The sequence below is a fragment of the Bombyx mandarina genome, chromosome 19, assembly GCF_030267445.1.
Source record: "Bombyx mandarina strain Sakado chromosome 19, ASM3026744v2".
NCBI lineage: Eukaryota > Metazoa > Arthropoda > Insecta > Lepidoptera > Bombycidae > Bombyx > Bombyx mandarina.
The window spans coordinates 4,183,071-4,205,734 of NC_143225.1; the positions used below are offsets into that span (position 1 = coordinate 4,183,071).

At 40.4% G+C, this 22,664-nt stretch overlaps 1 protein-coding gene across 2 annotated transcripts in view; it reads right to left on the reverse strand.

Annotated features, from left to right (window-relative positions):
* Ptp36E (protein tyrosine phosphatase 36E) overlaps positions 1 to 22,664 on the reverse strand; it is a 146,676-nt gene that overhangs the window by 13,095 nt on the left and 110,917 nt on the right. For both annotated transcript variants that reach the window (XM_028169638.2, XM_028169636.2), the window contains 3 exons: positions 12,766 to 12,884; positions 2,327 to 2,414; positions 276 to 352 (listed from right to left, as the gene is read on the reverse strand). In XM_028169638.2, the coding sequence (XP_028025439.1) occupies positions 276 to 352; positions 2,327 to 2,414; positions 12,766 to 12,884 (284 nt within the window). The remainder of the gene's footprint in view (positions 1 to 275; positions 353 to 2,326; positions 2,415 to 12,765; positions 12,885 to 22,664) is intronic.

Sequence of the window (22,664 nt, forward strand, 5' to 3'; positions counted from 1 at the left end):
CAAAGTTATCTTGAAAATGTCGTTAGCGTGAATCAGGTGATATGTCAAATATCTTGTGTTCTATAAATTGGAACTACCGCTACAAGTGTAATAAGTGGATTGTAGTGTAGAGTTAGTTCATTGCAAATGGATATTATAGCAAGACAACGGTTTAACATTTTTGGGTGGAATTGAGAGAGGTTTTCTGTCTCTTTCGCACATACAAGTGTTGTAATAATTATAGTTTATCCCGTGTCGTGTTTACATAATAAAGTCATTAATAATTAAATACTCACATCTATGTAAGAAGCGTTTATATAATCCGAGTCTGGTTCCCGGTCTATAGTGTCTAGCACCACTCTGTTGTAATCATCTGGGAAAAAATCACCAAATGATTATTACACGATATTACACACACACACACACACAAAATTTAATCAATACACAGTGTACTTAATTCTAAAATAAAGGTATTATGTTTATTAAGTGAAAAGATTTTATCGCTTGCCTTCCTAATATAGTCCTTTTGGAATGCTTTACATGTTAATTTTGTGATTGAGTTAAACTTGCTAGGACTAATATTGACGTAAACTTAACCTTGTTAGCCTTACGTATGACATATGATTATTAGATAGTGTATTGTAATTTTACGAAATACTAGGGTTTAAAAAAAAATTAATGTCTTAATATGTAATTCGTAACTTACTTCGTTTTTGTCAAAATGAACTCACAGGTAAATTCAGACATAATAATTAATGATTAAAGTGGTCCCGCAGTAGTCGAAATTCGACTATAATTAATTGAAATTATAAGTTTGAACATTATTAGGGTTCTGTTGTCACATACTATTTATTATACTTCTATAATCAAAGATTTCGCCAAGGCTACACTTTAGACAAATATTAACAAAGACAAACAATATGTAATCTATTTTCAATTTGACCATAGACTTTATGCAATAAGAAAAGTTTGACAATAAGCAAATAGTATGCTTGCGTATGTGTGTCAAATACATGGTAATGTGTGTAATGTTTTCTTTATTGATTTAATGTATCTTTTAAGCATTATTTAAATAAAATATTAGCATTGTGCACTCCTTCTCTATATTCTCTATAAGTGTGGGAAATTTCATACTCCTCCGTCCGCGCAATTTTTGTAAAAAAGGGTACAAAGTTTTTGCTTCACGTATTAATATATAGATACTTACGGGATTACTAGGCTTACTATATATTATTAGATACGTATAGACAGACCTATTTATTAGAATTGGACATTAAAAACTCGAGTTTTAATTTAAAAACTTAAAATAATCCTCATCCCGATTCTACATACGTGTGTCGCGTCGCACATGTTTTGTCAAAGTACAGAAAGCGAACAGGTGCTGTGAACCGTAACAAACTGGGAACAATAACCGCGGGGACCGCAAATTCCCTTTGTGTCACGCTCACGACAAATTGCAGACGACGAAGGATTCTAGACGAAGTATTCTAGACGTTTCTCTGGCTCTCAGCTCATAGTGTTTGCATACTTAAATCCTTGCGTCTTATATAATATATGCTTCGGATATTTTAGGTTCGAAAGCTGCTTCTAATCAGAAAACGCGTTAACTGGTCACCGAAGGCCATATATAGCCACTAGGGGCTGTAAAGAAATGCACTAAATGGAGGAATAGACACATAGATGGTAAAAAATATTATTACTACTTTATCGGATCTCGTGGTTTTTTTTTATTTGCTGCCCCGCCCTTCAAACTGATACGCATTACTGCTTCACGGCAGAAATAGGCAGGGTGGTGGTACCTACCCGTGTGGACTTGCAAGACGTCTTACCACCTATTGTCATTATACTATCGCCTTATGCCTATTTGTCGAGAATTATTTTAACTGTACATCATCTCATACATTAAATGTCAAAAACTTAAAATGCTTATTTCAACTCGTTACCTCTCTCACGAGAGCGACGCTGGTGTAGATTCGAATTTGCAATTGAATTTATAGGATGCCAACGGCGGATTGATATGCGAGTTTGACACACAACGCTTATAGAATCGCAATACTGGAATCACTTAACTCGGATACAATGCGAACTTACTCGTACCTTCCACATTTCTTGAAAGGGTAATGAATTCTCACCACAGTGATGCAGCATAGCCTCGACACGTATTTTTTGTAATGAGGGTTATAGAGAATATTTAGTTGAAGGTTATTTCTCGGCTGTGCCTCTAACATAGCCAATGTCCACGAGCGACGACCAACTTCCACTATAACTGATTTTTCGCGTAAAGCGGGTATTAAAATAAACTCCAAGCAAACTCTTAATAGGGCAATATAAAAATAACCATACTCACAAGGTATAACTTTTTGATTCTGATTTTTGTGTAGATTTGTCTTCTTCGTTGCGTGCCGGCACAACTGCATCTCGACCTTGATCGCAGTCTGTAACAATATAAAACCAGACATTAAAGAACCCATTCACAATTAATATACCATTAATCTAGGTTTCTTTTTAGGGATGACTCGGTGGAACAGTAGTTAGTGCCTCTGACTTTTGCGCCGGGGGTCATGGGCTCTCGGTTCCCACATCGGCCGAGCATTCGTGTGATGAACAGGTTTGTTTGCTCTTTGTCTGGGTGCTTATTATCTATATATGCATATATTTAGACGTATTTCAATTTGTATGTCAGTCTTTGGTATCCATAGCACAGGGAATCATAATTATAGGCCGGGTGACCGTGCGTGATTTTTTCTATGGTTATTTGTTTTTTTTGCTTACTCTGACAAACGAAAACTGCAACATGCTGCTAATGTCATTTGAAAATATTCACAACTATGATAACGATTTTTAACGGCTCGTGGGAAAGGGGTTAAATGGCCTGTGTTAAATGGTGAAATCCTTAACCCACTGAGGCGCCTTTCGGCGAGTTCAACAAAAGTCCCGGGGCCGCCCCCCCGGGCAAGAAGACCGAAGCATGGAAGAACTCAGTGAGAGTGTTATCAGTGACAGGGATTTTGTCGGGTTCCTCCGGGAAAGGTATCCGACAATTAGGGCCGAGTATGTTAGGTATAGGGCCTCTCGTGGCAATCCCTCTCCCCCCGCGTCCGTCGCCGCGTTTCTCAACCGTGCCTCGGAGGCACACCGCGCGCCCCCCGCCGCCGCGTCAAGTTCGAGCGCACGTTCCCACGATGCGGCTCACGTAGCGCCTAACGCTACCCCCACCCCCGCGCCCGCGTCGATTACGTCATCGCTCGTATCGTCCGTCGCGACCTCCGTAGTCTCAAGTTCAGGCTCCGATACGGAATCGGAGATGGACTTTGAATCCGCGTCCAGCCCTCAGCCCGGAACCTCGGATGGTTTCCAAACAGTGACACGTGGAAAGAAGCGTACTCGCGCCGTGGAGTCCCGGAACTCCACGACAAAACAGACGAAATCCGCGTCCGCCTCTCGACCGAAAGTAGTAGTTACACCGGAGTCGGACTCCGCGCGCCGCGTAACCCCACCGCCGCGTCCCAAGCCCGCGCCCGCTCCCAAAGTAGCTGCCCCGCCCCCGCTGATACTTCAAGAGAAGACAGCGTGGAATCGCGTGTCCCAGGCCCTTCAGGCAAATAAAATTAACTACACCCATGCGCGTAACGTCGCGCATGGGATTCAGATCAAGGTCGCAACGCCGGGCGACCATAGGGCCCTCTCAGCATACCTCCGAAAGGAGAACATAGGTTTCCACACCTATGCTCTTCAGGAGGACCGCGAGCTCCGCGTAGTAATACGCGGAGTCCCTAAGGAGCTAGAAATAGACTACATTAAGGAGGATCTGACCGCTCAGGCCCTCCCGATAGTTAGTGTGCACCGGATGCACAGCGGGCGGGGCAAACAGCCCTATAATATGATACTCGTGGCGTTAGAACCCACCCCGGAGGCCAAAAAGAAGATCGCATGTCTCACGACAATTTGCGGCCTATCCGGGATCTCGATCGAAGCCCCCCACAAGCGTGGCACTCCCGGGCAGTGCTACAGGTGCCAACTCTATGGCCACTCGGCGCGTAATTGCCACGCGCGCCCCCGCTGCGTGAAATGCCTCGGCGATCACGCTACGTTAGATTGCGTTAGAGATAGGGAAACCGCGACCGAACCTCCCAGCTGTGTCCTATGCCTTAAGCAAGGGCACCCCGCGAACTACCGTGGATGTCCTAGGGCTCCGCGAAAACGTCCGACCCACCCAGCCCCCCGAACCGTCGGCCCAAAGACTTCGGCGCCTTCAGTGCCGAAACCCGCCTTCGTGCCGGCTGCAGTTCCCACGGTGTCGGCGTGGAAAAAACCGCTGCCGTATACGAAGGCGGGAACGGAAACCGCACCCCCGCCCCCGCTCGTGACACGCCCCGCGCCCCAGCCCCTGCTCGCACCTCGCCCCGCGCCCGCGTTCCGTCCCCCGCAACCCTCTGCCGCCAACGACTTCGCGCTCGTGCGTGACTTCGTCACCGCGGTCAACTTCGACCGTCTGCGATCGTTCGCTGACGCTATCCGTAGGTCGGTAACCCCCGAACAGCGGCTCGCGGCCGCTTTCGATCACATGGACGTTTACGAGTCCGTGTCGCGTACGTTATAAAATCTTTACCGGTAACCAATGGCGCAAAAAGGTAGAGAAAAACCGTATTCCCTTACGTTAGCATTCTACAATGCTAACGGACTCGCGCGGCAACGCGATCAAATTTTCGAATTCCTCCGCGATAATCTTGTAGATATTCTATTAGTGCAGGAAACCTGTCTGAAGCCCTCGCGTCGCGACCCGAAAGTCGCGAATTACGTCATGGTTAGGAATGACAGACTCACCGCCTCCAAAGGCGGGACTGCCATTTACTATAGGCGGGCCCTGCACGTTGTCCCTCTCGATACTCCCTCGCTCTCACATATCGAGGCGTCAGTGTGCCGTATCTCGCTGACGGGACACCAGCCGATCGTCATCGCATCCGTTTATCTCCCCCCGGACAAGCCCCTTCTGAGCAGTGACATCGAGTCACTGTTCGGCATGGGAGACTCCGTCATCCTGGCAGGCGATTTAAATTGCCACCACACTAGGTGGAACTGCCATCGTACTAACGGTAGGCGTCTCGACGCGTTTATAGACGACCTCACCTTTGAAATAGTCGGTCCCCCAACTCCAACATGTTATCCGTATAACATCGCGCTCCGTCCGAGCACTATAGACCTGGCATTGCTTAGGAACGTAACTCTGCGCTTGCGTTCCATCGAAGCAATGTCAGAGCTCGACTCAGACCACCGACCTGTCGTTATGCAGCTCGGTCGCCCCCACAACCCAGTCACTGTTACGAGGACCATGGTGGATTGGAATAAGCTGGGCACGTGCCTAGCCGACACCGCTCCGCCAATCCTCCCTTACGGCCCGGATTCGAATCTATCCCCGAGGACACCGTCGAATCCATAAACATCATTACCGATCACATATCTTCCGCGATCATTAGATCTTCTAAAGAAGTCGATGTGGAGGACAGCTTCCACCGCATCAGACTGTCCCCCGATCTTAGGAATCTCTTAAGAGTTAGGAACGCGGCAATCCGGGCCTACGATCGTCTTCCCACGCATTCAAACCGGATTCGGATGCGTCGTCTACAACGCGAAGTCCACTCCCGCTTAAGCGACGCGCGTAACGATAATTGGCATAGTTATCTAGAACAACTCGCGCCCTCCCACCAAGCATACTGGCGACTAGCTAGGACTCTCAAATCCGAAACTACCGCTACTATGCCTCCCCTCATACGCCCTTCAGGCCAACCACCGGCATTCGATGACGATGACAAGGCTGAGCTGCTGGCCGATGCACTGCAAGAGCAGTGCACCACCAGCACTCAACACGCGGACCCCGAACACACCGAGTTAGTCGACAGGGAGGTCGAGCGCAGAGCTTCCCTGCCGCCCTCGGACGCGTTACCCCCCATTACCACTGACGAAGTTAGAGACGCGATCCACAACCTCCAACCTAGGAAGGCACCCGGCTCCGACGGCATCCACAACCGCGCGCTAAAATTTTTGCCAGTCCAACTGATAGCAATGTTGGCTAAAATTTTAAATGCCGCTATGACGCACTGCATCTTTCCCGCGGTGTGGAAAGAAGCGGACGTTATCGGTATACATAAGCCGGGCAAACCGACAAACGAAACTTCTAGTTACCGTCCGATTAGTCTCCTCTCGACGATAGGAAAAATTTACGAACGGCTCCTTAGGAAACGCCTCTGGGATTTTGTTACCGCGAACAAAATTCTCATTGACGAACAGTTCGGATTCCGCTCTAAACACTCGTGCGTACAACAAGTGCACCGCCTCACGGAGCACATTCTGATAGGACTAAATAGGCGTAAACAAATCCCGACCGGCGCCCTCTTCTTCGACATCGCGAAGGCGTTCGACAAAGTCTGGCACAACGGTTTAATTTATGAACTGTACAACATGGGAGTGCCAGACAGACTCGTGCTCATCATACGAGACTTCTTGTCGAACCGTTCGTTTCGATATCGAGTAGAGGGAACTCGTTCTCGTCCCCGTCAACTGACCGCCGGAGTCCCGCAAGGCTCCGCGCTCTCCCCGTTATTATTTAGTTTGTATATCAATGATATACCCCGGTCTCCGGAGACCCATCTAGCGCTCTTCGCCGACGACACGGCTATCTACTACTCGTGTAGGAAGATGTCGCTGCTTCATCGGCGACTCCAGATCGCAGTAGCCACCCTGGGACAGTGGTTCCGGAAGTGGCGAATAGACATCAACCCCACGAAAAGCGCAGCGGTGCTCTTCAAAAGGGGTCGCCCTCCGAACATCACTTCGAGCATCCCACTCCATAGTAGGCGCGCAAACACCTCCGCCGTTAGTCCCATCACTCTCTTTGGCCAGCCCATTCCGTGGGTCTCGAAGGTCAAATATCTAGGCGTCACCCTCGACAGAGGGATGACATTCCGTCCCCATATAAAAACGGTACGCGACCGCGCCGCGTTTATTCTAGGACGACTCTATCCAATGCTTTGTAGTCGAAGCAAACTGTCCCTCCGTAATAAGGTAACTCTCTACAAAACTTGTATACGCCCCGTCATGACGTATGCAAGCGTAGTGTTCGCTCACGCAGCCCGCACCAACTTGAAATCCCTTCAGGTTATTCAATCACGATTCTGCAGGATAGCCGTCGGAGCGCCTTGGTTCCTTAGGAATGTGGATCTCCACGACGACCTGGAGCTCGACTCTTTTAGTAAGTATCTACAGTCGGCATCGCTGCGCCATTTTGAGAAGGCGGCACGACATGAGAACCCTCTCATCGTAGCCGCTGGAAATTACATACCCGACCCAGTAGACCGAATGGTAAACCGTCGACGTCGCCCAAAGCACGTCATTACGGATTCTCCTGATCCATTAACGGTGCTTTTAGGCACCACAAGCACCGGTCACCGTCCTCGTCGAACCCGTCACTTGCGACGAAGGGTTCGACGAGCGAACTAACCCATAGACACAGCCCACTGAGTTTCTCGCCGGATCTTCTCAGTGGGTCGCGTTTCCGATCCGGTGGTAGATTCTGCGAAGCACTGCTCTTGCTAGGGTCAGTGTTAGCAACTCTCCGGTTGAGCCCCGCGAGCTCACCTACTAACGTTAGGGCGAAGCTGAAATAGACTCTCAAGGCTATCAGCATAGGTAGGAAAAAAAAAAAAAAAAAAAAACCACTGAGTTTCGCGTCGGATTTTCTTAGTTTGTCACAATTACGATCCGATGGTAAATTCTGCGAAGCAGAGCTCTTGCTAGGGTCAGTGTTAGCAACACTCTCAGATTGAGTGCGAGAGCTCACCTACCAATCCGTGCCTAGCTAGAATAACCCTTAAGGCTACCGAAGTATAGGTTGAAAAAAAAAGGGGAAATCCATAAGCAAATTCGAAGTGAATGTCACCGGCTAAATAAAATATACCTATGTCCGTGAGGCGAAAAGACCTAAAACTCCTAGTTGAGACCAAGTTACTCTCTGGTTTTCTTCTAATAGCTTCCTGAACTTCACATAAATAACATTCACCCAGACAACATAAATCTCTTTTTAAGTGTCTCAAAAAGTTATCTAGAGTAATCTAGACTGAGCTCTAAGTGACGTGACCTACTTGCGAGGCTTTATTTGGCTCGACCTGGCCTAGGTCAGTTATTAAACGTAACATATTCTTGTCGAACTATAAACAAAATGAACCTTAACGTAATGCAATCAAGTAATAAAATACCATCTACCGAGAAATGTCATATGTGGCTTATTTAGCATTGATGTGTACGAGAGGAATACCTTTATGTTGACAGTGACTTGAGATTTTCCCACGGGATTGTGATTGTCCGCATGTTGGCAAACATTGTTCGATATGTTAATCATTTTAGGTTTGGCATTATAGTAAACAAGATATACTCGTAAATACCTAATAGAATAAAACTTTTCAATACTAAATGCTAAATCCTAATCGGATACATTCAGTGCGGTACTTTTGTGAAGTAGCCATTAGACTAATCGGTAGATAAATCAATTTTGTCTTCCCGCTGTTAAAATAAGACATATCCCTCGTTAGACGATCAAGAGAACTACAAAACATTCGTCACACAACATGAAACTATCAAAGAACTACATAAAGTTGTAAATTTAGAAATCGTGTTTCTGAAACATGGAAATTAATCGTAAAAAATATATATATAAATATATAGCTGATGACAAGTATTATTAGTTGTTACGTAACACGTTTGGCGCCGCGTTGCTCCGATTTATTAATGTGATTCTGTCAGTTGAATTCTTTGATAGAGTTGTGTTTTTTTTAAACACGATAATATCGTAATTAGTGTATCTTTCGCCTAGGTATCAATATTTTTTTCCCGTAAACTTGTAAAAAAGGATATGCTAATTATTCATCACGCAAAATATACACGGGCAGGGAACGTGCGAAGGGAAAATGGTGGCGGTTTTTGTTTAGAATATGAGACTTGTAAGGTAGGCTTTTACAGCACAGTTGAGCCATCCACCTCATGTTATGGCAGTCAGTGGTCTGAATCAGCTACTTATCGAGGTATCGTTCTAGGGTTAGGGAACATTATGGTAGTTTGTGCGCTACCGGTCATGACATATGGGGCTGAAACGTGGACATTGACCGTAGGTCTGGTCCGTAAGTTCAAAGTCGCTCAGCCTGCTATGGAAAGGGGTATGTTCGGAGTTTATTGGATGGATTGAGTCAGAAATGAGGAAATTCGTCGAAGAACCAAAGTAACCGACATAGCCCTAAAGATTAACAAGCTGAAGCTGAACATTACAAGGTGTAAGCCGCCTATGTCTATAGGGCCTGGTAACTACTTAAGATCGCCCACTGATCCCTACGTGAGATCGTACACTGATCTAAGCAATAATAAAATAAATAAAAAATCTCTAAACATTAATAATGGATTTACGCCCTTTTAAAATGTTTCCAGTACACTCCAGCTACAAACAGTTAGCATTCACCTTACTGATTTAATATAGTAGAGCAAAAAAAATACCCGTAAAAATCTCGGTTTATCTAAAAAGCATTGCGTAGAGAAAATTGTAATAAAAGGGCTAGTGGACAGACTCAATACAAAATACAGAGCCACCGTTCGCTCAGCTTATCTGAGTCGACCAATTTTACTTTAACCTCAAAGTCAATAGTTAGAATGAGACCGCTTTGGAACAAGAAAGCTAGAAATTGCTTGGTTCGCACATTGAGAAAGGCTCAGCTGGGGCATTGGGGGATTGAAGATTCAGTTTTACAAAATACATTGTGAATTAAACTAGTTGGATACGTATCTATTTCTAGATAGACTAAAATTAAAACAATTCAATATCATTTTACCTCTGTTTGTATCTTTCACTTTTATTTAGTATATGTTGACGAGCTTTTGCGTTTTAAACTGGAATAGTCGCATTACTCGATGTTGATACATCGGCCATCTTATCATATAAGCCAAGGATATATAAATGTTTTGAAATTGTTTACAGGAAATTTAATAAAATAATAATAAACAATATGACTGATATCAAACTTGAAACTTTAATTTGCTAATTGCATTTGCTATTTTAAATTACACAATCTTCTTTAGTCTAAGAACATTTTACATCCACATTTATTTTTTTTGCTTAGATGGATCGATGAGTTCACAGCCCACCTGGTGTTAAGTGGTTACTGGAGCCCATAGACATCTACAACGTAAATGCGCCACCCACCTCGAGATATAAGTTCTAAAGTCACAGTATAGTTACAACGGCTACCCCCACCCTTCGAACCGAAACGCATTACTGGTTCACGGCGGAAATAGGCGGAGTGATGGTACCTACCCGTGCGGACTCCCAAGAGGTCCTACCACCAGTGATTACGCAAATTATAATTTTTGCGGGTTTGATTTTTATTACACGATGTTATTCCTTCACCGTGGAAGTCAATCGTGAACATTTGTTGAGAACGTATTTCATTAGAAAAATTGGTACCCGCCTGCGGGATTCGAACACCGTTGCATCGCTACATACGAATGCACCGGACGTCTTATCCTTTAGGCCACGACGACTACTTTCCACGATCCACTTTAGATACATTTACAAGATCTGTTGCATCAACTCGATACATATTTTGTCGTTTGTACTACAAAAATATAAACCGAAACAAACTCAACAGTTCATGCGCGTATAATAATGGATTGTGTTATATCACAATATCACAACAGTCCATAATGGCGGCTTACAAGATTCCTGTAATGGAAATACTTGGCTGGAGATCAAAGTACGGGAAAGTAAAATAATCAAGAACACTCGCAGATTATCTTTGTCATCCCTTATTGTATTCGAAGGATGTGATATGAGACTCTTGTCTATTATTCCGGGACTTCGACTTTAGTTACGTGACACGCAGTTTTACCAAATTTTTTTATTCGGAAAGAATGAAATACATTCCAGTTTTCGCGGATAAAGAGTCGATTGTGTCACTCTCTAATCCATAGAATATCAGTCCTATAGCAACGGTTACAGTGGCAAATTTTGCAATGCGTATGCGTTGCCTTAATGCAGGCGGTAATAGATAAGAAATCATTCTAGATAGGGTTTACTTAAAATTCATCTTTAGTAAGCAAACTATCAGAATCCAGCTTGAATATCTTATAAAGATGACTTGTATCAGAAATCGAACCTGGAGTTTGTGGTCCTTTAGGGTTGCCAGCTATTAGACTGAAGTTGCGATCACACCCGTGAATTTTTTTTTATTGCTTAGATGGATGGACGAGCTTACAGCCTGCCTGGTGTTAGTGGTTACTGGAGCCCATAGACATCCACAACGTAAATGCGCCACCCACCTTGAGATATAAGTTCTAAGGTCTCAAGTATAGTGACAACGGTTGCCCCACCCTTCAAACCGAAACGCATTACTGCTTCTGGTAGAAATAGGCAGGGTGGTGGTACCTAGCCGCGCGGACTCACAAGAGGTCCTACCACCAGTATAAATGTAATGAAATGTACGAAAACTAAACTATTTTTGGTTAGTAATAAATATCTGATAGTTTAGTATTTTTTGTCAGTACTGTAGGTCTTTGCGAAAGCTACATGCTGGCGGCTTCCTCGGAAAACCAAAAAGTTAATCGAAAATAAAGCTCATTAAAAGCGACAGAGGTACAATCTTTCGGCACGGGCGTTCGTTAGTTAGAGTTGTAGAAGTTAGTTCGGGAGCTGCGACTCTGTTTGTTACATCAGCTTGTTTTTTTTTTTTGTTAGATGGATCTTGTTACGAGAAAAATTGTTTCGTCGGTATCACGAATGAATACGGCTGTCAAACTTGAGACATGGCGTATAATGTAACGTAGTCATTTTTTTATTTATTGTTTAGTTGGGTGGACGAGCTCACAGCTCACCTGGTGTTAAGTGGTTACTGGAGCCCATAGACATCTACAACGTAAATTCACCACCCACCTTGAGATATAAGTTCTAAGGTCTCAAGTATAGTTACAACGGCTGCCCCGCCCTTCAAACCGAAACGCATTACTGCTTCACGGCAGAAATGGACAGGGTGGTGCATTTCACTTTAATTGTTTCACGGAAGGGAGCATAAGCTCCTGAGCCATGGCCCTTTCGGTGCTAAGTGTTCCGGAGTATATACACGTCGTAATGTGAATGCCGTTTACCTTGAGACAAAACTTACATAATCTACATAAAATTTAAGTAAGTAATAAGTAATTAGTAAAAGTAATTTAAGTCCGGTCCATTCGTGTTGAGCGATACACCGGTGTTCGAATCTCAGGCGGGTACCAATTTTTCTAATGAAATACGTACTCAACAAATGTTCACGATTTACTTCCACGATGAAAGAATAGCATCGTGTAATAAAAATTAAACCCGCAAAATGATAATTTGTGTAATTACTGGTGATAGGACCTATTTTGAGTCCGCGCGGGTAGGTACCACCACCCTGCCTATTTCTGCCTTGAAGCAGTAATGCGTTTCAGATTGAAGGGTGGGGCAGCTGCTGTAACTATACTTGGGACCTTAGAACTTATATCTCAAGGTGGGTGACCCATTTACGTCGTAGATGTCTATGCGCTCATGAAACCACTTAACACCAGGTGAGCTGTGAGTTCGTCCACTCATCTGGCAATAAAAAAAAATCATCGGTCATCGTCTAGTACAGTTTTATTGCGAGAAAACGATATACGTGCTACGGCGTTCTTTCGATAAAACTGAGGATGTGAGTTGAGCGCTTATGCTACAAAAATTTACTTGACTATATTATACTTTACCTGAAACTCGAGTTTGTAAAGCACTGGAAACTTCCGTCGCTGTTCGCAGAGCTTCGTGAAGTTCTTTAGCTCGACAGGTCGGTCCGGTATCGTCTCGGATATGGAACCATTCTCGTCCGCTGCGAAACAGATACTATTAGTACGGAAATCCAGTTGAGCCGTTAGGTTAAGGTTAAGCGGTTCTCTTTGTTGACTACTTTATTTTAATTACGGTATTAATAAATACAAAAGAAACAAGAACACGTTAATAAGTTTTTAAAAGTCGTTTTCAAACACATACTAAAATTATTTTTCATAATATTAGGTAGGTCTAAAGGCAGGTTAAGATTCAAAGCATTGTATTATAATTATCTAATTAATGAATTAAGAATTAAATTAGCGAGAATGTTCTATGAATTGTGTTACCTAAAAACTAAACCTTATTTCAATACTATGTATTTTTGTTATGGCGGCCATTTGCAATTATAATCAGAAGAGATAAAGAACGGTAAAACTATACCTGCATACCATTTTTTTAAATAGTTTTCTTTAGTTTTATACGTCACTGTAAAATTATAATTATTACGCAACTTAAATACCAAAAATTATTTGCTTTTTTCTTACTTCGTTCAGCAGTGGAGAAATATATTTAAAAAAAAAGAAACGGTAAGGTTCATCGTCCGAAGTTCACAATTCATATAATAATATATTGAAACTTAAATTTAAACTAGTTTTTAAAATGAGATTCCTTAATAGTGGATACTTTCAACCCGATAAAATGGAGTTTTATTTGCTCGTAGAAGACAAAACAATTCAACTGAAATCATAGCCGCTCTCACCTAGTATTTTGTAGATTTCCAAGAAAGTTCCCACGAAATGTTTATTGTCTTGTTTGTCACAAAATTGTTTGGCCCGAGCAAGTGTAAATCCTATTAAAACTAACAAAACCTCTGATATTATCAAAGAACACATTAAGCGAGGCCCCTGAATAAATATTGTCCCTCGAAACACTTAACCACACCACCCACAGTACACTAATCTCATTAATTACGAAAGAGCAGACGTAGAAATGTAGAAAACTTAGATATGAGGTCGTTTTTTTTTGTAATTGGATGTAATGGTGATGATTTTGTTCCATTTAAATTTTTTGCTCCACTAGACAGATGAGTTGTTCAACATTTTCATAACTCAAACTAGGGGACAGCAGCACGTGAATACTTCCTTTGAGATTTGAAGTCGGAATCTTAATATAACCACTGTCCGACGCATATCAAACAGGATAGCACAACTACTTCGAGGTAGATATACAGAACGGATTTACTCAATAGGGCTCACAGTACGGTCTATCAACAACAAATTAAGCTTCAACACCAGTTTGGAGTCCCGTGACGTAAACGATAAGATTCCTGATGTACTGGTATTAATCGATGCGACAATGCCAGTATCCAAATGAAGTAGACAAGCGCCAAAAACTTCCACGATAAGAGAATAGTATTAAATAGGCGATAGTATTAAAATTAAACCTAAAAATATTAAATTGCCTTAGCATTGTCGCGAAATAGTCATGTGTTCCGGTTTGAGTTTCCTTCATAAAGCAATTGAGTCTTCAACATCATGTATCAATACGGACAGTGAAAATTACGTTATATTGTCTATGAGATTTGATAACCTCTCAGAAGGGCAGTGACGTTGTTTTTTATATCGACAATTTTAAAACAATAGACAGTATATTTCTTACAAGAAATAATCCCTTTTAGGGCCAGAATCGAACACAAAATATATTACTCGTATAGATAACTATATGATCCACTGCATTGTACGGAGTTGTCTGTATAATTGACGACCGGCGGCGTTTCAAACCAGCCTCAAGGAAGTTCGATATTTATTAAGCGGAAAGGCTTTTAGTCTTAGTTTCTGGTGCCGTATCTATGTACGTGTGCAGAAAACGTTCTAGTGTGATTTAAAGCGTAGCTCGTATACTCTGAGTTTTAGCACCTTACATTCGTATGTACACCTTATTTATTGTACTCTTCATTTGCAGATAATACTTTTAGGGTCTACGTAAGTAAGACAAAAACAGACCGTCGCCTTTTGCCGTAATTTGTATGGCTTTAAAGGTTCAGGGAACCGTTCAAATAGCAAACGCATTTGTTGGTCGAGTTACGGATATTGGCCAACTTGGAAACAGGGCATGTGTTAATTGGCTGACAAAGGCTTTGACCACAATGTTGCGTCTAATCTTGTGAGAGCACCGACAATAGCACTCTCTGGTCAATATCGATGCTAGAGAGCTTCGAGCAAGCTCATTTCGAGGAGAGCTTTGTGGTAAGCCGTATTTAATGAAACCATGGTATGATTATTCGCAAATGTTGGACATTAATGCGAATTATTAAGGTTGACGCAAAGTAACGTATCGCATGAGAAAGAACAACCTAAAAATTTATAAGAAGTGAACACTCCAAACTTGAAGGGCGAACAACCCTTTCGGGGATCTGACGGTTGCGGTCGTTATGGCCCACTAAACACGAGTGGGATTAAGTGCCCTCCGTCAGCCATTACGGAAATGACAATGATGATTATGCGTAAGAGAATCGCGAGTTTCGCTTGAGTATTCAAAAGTTTGAATTCGAATACTGAGGGAGGGAATAATGTGATTTTTTCTTTTGTGTACAGCGTTGCTTCACGAAAAGTATGCGGGATGTTGCGTGATATCAAATACAATACCACCGCTAATTACGCAAGTTTCTGACTATTAAAGAGAATAAGTCTCAATTGCTTAGCATATCGGCTATCCAATCCTTCAAAATGAAACGCACCATTTTGAAGTAGGCAGGATGGTGAAACTTACCCGTGGATTTAAAAGACGCCATATTACCATTAGTTGAGATTCTGACTACGTATCCCAAGGTAAGTTTCGGTATTCACCTAATATCTACTGTTAGATGTTTAGCTTTTTTTTGACATTTTTGTGGGTGGTAGGTTGCCGCTGCTTATAAAATATCAAGGAATAGGTTCGTGGCCATTACATTTTGAGACGCGGTTGGGTACGGAAGTGCTGTCGGACTGTCGGTTGTTGATTTGTATGATATGGTATGATTTGTAAGCCTGTACCAATTTATTGTTTGATTGTTCCTTCAGTGCCACTGGAATTGTCATAAAATTGTACTTATGGCATAGGATCTGAGTGTAAATAAATCTCATTGTTAAAGATTGATACTAAAGATCCCTTTTGAATTAATTGTTAATTTTTTTAACAATCTCTCACTTCTGGTTCTTAAACTATCATCCTCACTAATTAGATCGCGATCTCATCTCCCATATAAATTAATAAAAAATCAACTCTTATACATGACGGTTGTTAAAATATAAACGGTCATCCATTACATACGCTAAATTTATTAATGACTTTTAGCTCATAACAATTTGCATACTAATAAAAACTAATAGTGACGTTTAAAAAATACATTTTGATTAATACAAATCACAAAATCCTAAGAATTACGAATAAGTTTGCAGCGCTCCTTCACCTCACCGCCGGTTACGTCAGATCAGAAGCAATAAAATTATATTACAGTACAATCTTTATATTCCTAGACATAAAAATATAATAATATCGAACATCACAAACACAATAACAATAATGGTTTTCGGAACTTTCCATTCCCTAGAGTTCCAATTTCGCGTCGATGTTGGAACGGCCCAAATCTGACATAGTCTGGAATATTCCTTTAAAATAGGAACGGTTTTTAGGTACATTATATAACGAGTCGAATAGTTGTTGAAATTTACAATGACGTCGTTGTGAAAACAAAATACAAACTCATCTCAAAGTTACATATACGGACACACACGTACACATTATACCTTCCTAATTGTGTGGTCACGATGAGAGAGATTTGGAATGGAACATGACGACATTATGCTTGTTTTCTATTGTCGGTCAGTTACAGTTACAATATCTCTAAAAAAAGAATTATTGGATAAAACCCACGAAGAAAACGTTGTTGATATCGCCAATACCATACATAATATATGATAATCATATGAATGTTTGAAGCACTTTTGTCTAACCACAGTCACAACCGATATATCAAATCAAATCTTTTCTAAAAAGCACCACAACAAGTTTTCCTGCTTCCTAACAAGTATTTAAGTGGTGTAAAAACATTTAATTTTATTTATCACTATCAATAGGTTAGTTATGTTTTCGTAATCAGTAGGTTTCATACTTCAGTGGTAATCCCAAATACTTTGTGTGATTTTTCGATTGAATTGTCAAATTTTCATGTGTTGCCATATAGTATTTTATTAGTGTTTTTGTTGAGCGTATACATTCAATAAGACACAGTAGTTTCTATCCAAATGGCAATTTGAATTAACACGTTTTAGTTATGAAGTTGAAGCTGTATTTATTATGATTATACCTGACTTATAAAAATTGATAGCTAAAAGCATTTTGATTTAACTCCGTGGTTTTGGCTATTATGTTTAGGTTAAGTTTCTTAGTAAGCTGTTTGGAGGAAATATTTAGCTTCAAGGGGCAATCTCTTTAATGTATTTAATACCCGAACCGAGAAACGAGGGTGTTATAAGTTGACACTTCATTGTCTTGTGTTGTTGTTGTTTGGCTGCCAATTAAATATGATTATAAATATTTTTGGAAAGCAGCACTAGAATATATTTCATTGAAACTAAAAGGTGGTGCTTAGGGTACCATTATAAGGAACTATAAATACAGTGGGATATGTTTTTTAAGTCGTCGTGGCCTATAGGATAAGAACCCGTGCATTCGTATCGAGCGATCGAGCGATAGACTATGCCGGTGTTCAAATCTTGTAGCAGGTACAATCTTCTGATGAAATACGTCCTCAACAAAAATAAAATTTAAATCTAACATTCTTAATTTAGAAATATACCCTGCATACTGTTCCAACTTTATTTGGATCAATTTTGATCGTATTATTCTTGAATGGAAATTTTCCTATACCTTACGGCTACGTATCTTGCCAAATTTTTATCTAATCTTTTGGCGTTGAACCAAGATTCGTTCGAATTAATGCACTTATGACAGATTGATAGACTAGTTTCATTGTATACGATTGTTTATGTTTTTTTAGTACAATATATTTTATAATGACAAAAAAATATACGCCACGTTTATGGATTAATCGGTAATGCGACTTAGTTGTCGTTTTATGTGAACTGTGAACTGGCTATAAATACATATTTTCTTCTTGATAAAAATCAAACGATACTTTTTTAGTTAACGGAGCATGGGTCATTAATCTTGTATATTATTTTTCATATTGGCATTGAAAAAACAATATGTAACATTCAAGGTTTACTCATTTCGTAGGTTCCAGTGGGTCTTTAAACAAAGCACAAAAAGCTGTTCTCAACATTTCACGAATTCTTTTTCAATGCAAGATAATTTTTTTGCGTTTTATTTATTCTTATATCAACTCTAAAGAATTAAACTACCCTAAATATTGTGTTTCCAGCGCTTTCCAATTTAAGAATGGAGATGTAGATAAGTCAGCTCCCAATTATAGTGGCATTCATTAACGTAGTCGTGTTCACAAAGGCTGAAGCTGAAGGGGCAAAAGCAATATCCTGACGACGCCTTTCCTTTTGAAATGCTTGAGTTTTGTTTGTACAAGTACAAACCATGTTTACTTAATTTTTCCATCATCTTTAGTTATGTTGTAAGTCGGTTAAATCTTTATTTTATATCTATTTTAAATATAAAAGGGTATTTTTAGAATGGATATGAACCATATTATGTATTTGTTTGAGTGTAACTTTGTCCATTCCTGATTGAAGTGAAGACTTTTTGTACACCTGTTGTTGGTATTATGGAACAATATAGTGCCTTTAATGCATCCTTTATTTTAATAAGTAGTTTAATATGGCGATATCTATAGTTTGATTATTTGAAATCTATTTATTATTCTAAATAATTTAAATGAATAAGTTTAATGAGTGAAAATTGAATGAAAAATGAAACATTTTTAATCTTTCAGGTCAGTGAGGACTACTTAATTTATTAGATAAAGTTCTCGAACAATTCCGCTGGTAAGCGATGTTTATTTTTATGCTTACAAATTACTTAACCTTTTTTTTTTAGCACGCGCAATGCAAATTACTGCGTATTCTTTTACAAGGTCAAATTCAATGTTTTCCGTAGTTCCATGGGTGGGAAGTCGACCGGAAAATATCGTTGTAAAAAGTTTGAAGCTTTATGTTCGATTACAATTTGTGAAACATTTAACATTCTTTACTGATTTTCTTATGCTTTTCGTATCTCGTGGCTTATTAGTTTTAAATATGTTACATTTTGTCTTACGGTATACATTGATTGGACAGAGAATAATGGATTTGTTGGTAAAATTTTAGAATTTCGGTTGGGTGATTTAATTGATACTTCCATTTTTGTTTCAAGGTGAAAGTGATTTTCTCGACGACTATATATAAAGGAACATTCAAGACTTAAATTTGAAAAGGAATTTCGACCGGGTCGTACATTGCCAATTCTAAACTTTCAATAGAAGTAGTGGCGCAAGCTATCTTCAGGGACATTATTACAGTGAGATGCGGGGAAACATGAATACGGCATTCTCCTACCATATAAATGGAATCTAGTTATGGTATATAGGAGACAATTTTAAATACCTTTCTTTACTAAAAATATACATAGCTTAGTCGTATATAAGATCATCAGTCTTCTACCAATAATTAATTTATTCTCATTTTAAGTTTGAACTCACAATTGATCGGGAAGTAGGGGTTTAAGTGTTGGCCAAGAAAAGAACTTCAGCCTGTTTGGCAAAAACGACTGCGGATACTACATTAGATTATATTTTGGTAATTGAAAACCTAAGCTTTAGGGTAACATATATAACATCAAAAATGCAGATATAGAACAGAATTGGATGATGTAAGAAGAAACAGAAAAAGTTCCTTTTTGGGCACGATGCAATGGATATATGGAGATATAGCCAAGGAATATAGCGTCAGGCCCGCGGCCGGTTGTAAAACGCATACCAAATTCCTATGCAACATGATAAGAACTGCGTCGACCTCACTAATGTGAGATAAGAGAAAGAAGAAACAAACTATTATAGTGGGACTTAAATCCAGTAGACACGTACCATTTTGTAAGTAAATACTTACTTATAGCAATACGTGCTCGAACGACTTCCACCGCGAGGAGGGAGTAAATGGTGAAATGAAATGAAATCGCAAATTTGTATATCGCAATTTCAAACTTTCTTGGAACTGTTCCCTGAGATCAAAGTAGTCGTATGATTGATACAAGAATTTTAATAATTGCTATGGGTAAATTAGGTACGCTTCAAATATTTGTGTTGCACGCAATTTTATATATTTTTTATACGTTTAAAAGTCGAAGAAGTGTATATATTCATTACAGACCCCGACATTTCGGACCAATTTCGATGAAATTTTCATAAAATCTTTAGATCGACTACCCGCTAGGTTACTAGGTTATTAGCGGGTGGTCGAATGAAGTGTGCTAGCTTCTTCTTTTCATTGTCTCCACCTTATCCCACCATGCGGGGTCGGTACAGCGAATTTTTCTTTTCCATTCTCTTCTGTCAGCGGTATTTTGCACAATTGGCGAAGGAAAAATGGCGTCCGTTGTACTGCGTCCGTCATGGACCTGAACTGATTCTGTGATACCTCACTCTCTCTCTCATCTTCTCACTATAACTTTCTCCAAGTTTCATACTATGTACATGGCTTTATTCGTCTATAATTGTTGCTGCGGTGGTAGCGATCGGATTAAATCCAAATTAAAGATCAGGTAACAAGTCGTCTGGGCTTGATTAGTATGAAAGAACTCGAAAGTAGTTGGACCGATGTGAAATTGATTTAGAAAATTAATGAAAAATCCCAAGAGAAGAGACGTAAAATCGATTCTTTTTATTGGAATGAAACTTCATATTATTTACAAGAGACAGCGAATTAAACTCACCTAGTCATCTGATATACATAGGCGGCATTGAAAATTTCGGGAATTAACGAAGTGACACAACATTACTATTAAAAATTTATTTATTGCTTTTCGAAGTATTCTCCGCGAAATTTGACACATTTTCCATACGATCGAACCAATCATTGAAGCAACCATTCCATCGGAAGTTGGGGTCTCCAAATGGCCGTTTTGGTAGGCGTCCACAGCTTCTTCAGGTGATGAAAATCTCTGTCCACGCAATTTATTCTTTATTTTAGGGAAAGTATAGAAATCATTAGGGCTTAAGTCGGGGCTGTACGGCGGATGGTCTAATAATTCTATGTTTTCTTGCTCTAAAAACTCTTTTGTTCTGTGCGCGGTGTGAGAACTCGCATTGTCGTGATCGCAGTTCTCTTTACCGAGTTCAGAAACGACCTGTGGCAAACAAATGCTAGCATACCATTCTGCATTAACCGTTCTTTGTCCCTCAAGAGGAATAGTCGTAACATGGCCGGTTTTGGAGACAAACGTGGCCGCCATTTTTTTGCAACACTCCGTGAACGAACAATTTTTGTTGGCTTTAACTCATTTTCGAACACCCAAGCTCGTGACTGGTTTTTGTTTCGGGTTCGTACGCGTATATCCAGGATTCGTCATCTGATACAATGCTGTATACAGCATTTGAGGATCCTGCGTGGAATCTTTCGAGAGTTCTGACGCACCAAGTAACGCGAGCCGCTTTTTGCTCTTCACAGAGCGAATGCGGTATCCATCGGGAAACAACTTTTTACACCTAATTGTTCATGCAAGATTATTTGTATTTGATTCATGCCAATGTCTAAAGTTGCCTGAATTCGCGGTATGTCACATGTCGATCTTCCTCAATCAGCTTACGCACAGCATCAACGTTTTCTTGGGTGACTGCAGTTTTTGGACGACCTTGACGGGGATCATCACTGAGCTTAACACGTCCACGTTGAAACTCAGCAAACCAGCGATAAATTGTGGTTTGGATGGGGCTTCATCACCAACTGCAGAAATCATCCGGTCAACACACTGTTTTGTGTTAAACCACTTCGAAAGTCATAATAAATCATCGCTCTTGAATTTCTCGAGTCAATTCCATTTTCTCAACGACTAAACAAGTTTGACAAAACCTCGTGACAAGACCGAGAATATTTTTTAAAATAAATAAATGGTATTCGATTTTTAAAACCAAGGAGTTTTCAATTAAAAAGATTTTAATATGACAGGAACAGTGGAAATATTCCATTCCCGATACTTTTAGTGCAGCCCTCGTAACATAAAAAAAAACAAATGAACGTGAGATCGGCGGTCTAGTAAAACTGATACTACGTTTTGCAAGTGAGTTTTGTTTTCCGTTTATATTAAACTACGCTATTCCCTATCCGGCTTCGCTAACAATCACACTCTGAATATGTATCAGATGAAACCCGATCAGACTATTGACAAAAAAGTACATGACTATGCTATAGTTGAAACAAAGCACAGATGAATAATTGAAATTTTTATTTAATTTAACCTTTTTATTGGAATGCAGCGGTTTATTCTTGTCCTTAAAGTCTGTCGCATGTCTGATTCGCGGGAGATATAGGTAAGGTTAGCGATACCTATCCTTACGGACTTACTACATGCAAAACCATCTACAAATATTACTTTCTAATACATTACATCAAAGACTAAACGTTCTTAGGATCGTCAATCATTTTATATAAGAATATACCTGTATATTTGAACTTGGTCGTGGCACGAAAGCCAAACGTGGATGATTTATAGATGTTCAAAGGCTTCGGAAAATAAAGTTTACCAACGGTCGTGTATATTTCTATGGCTTTGATTCGATTGAGTTCGTTCAGTAATTATTGTAGCTGTAGAAAGTTGGTTTATTCATCTGTATTTATTTTAATTAAGCAAAAGGAAAGTT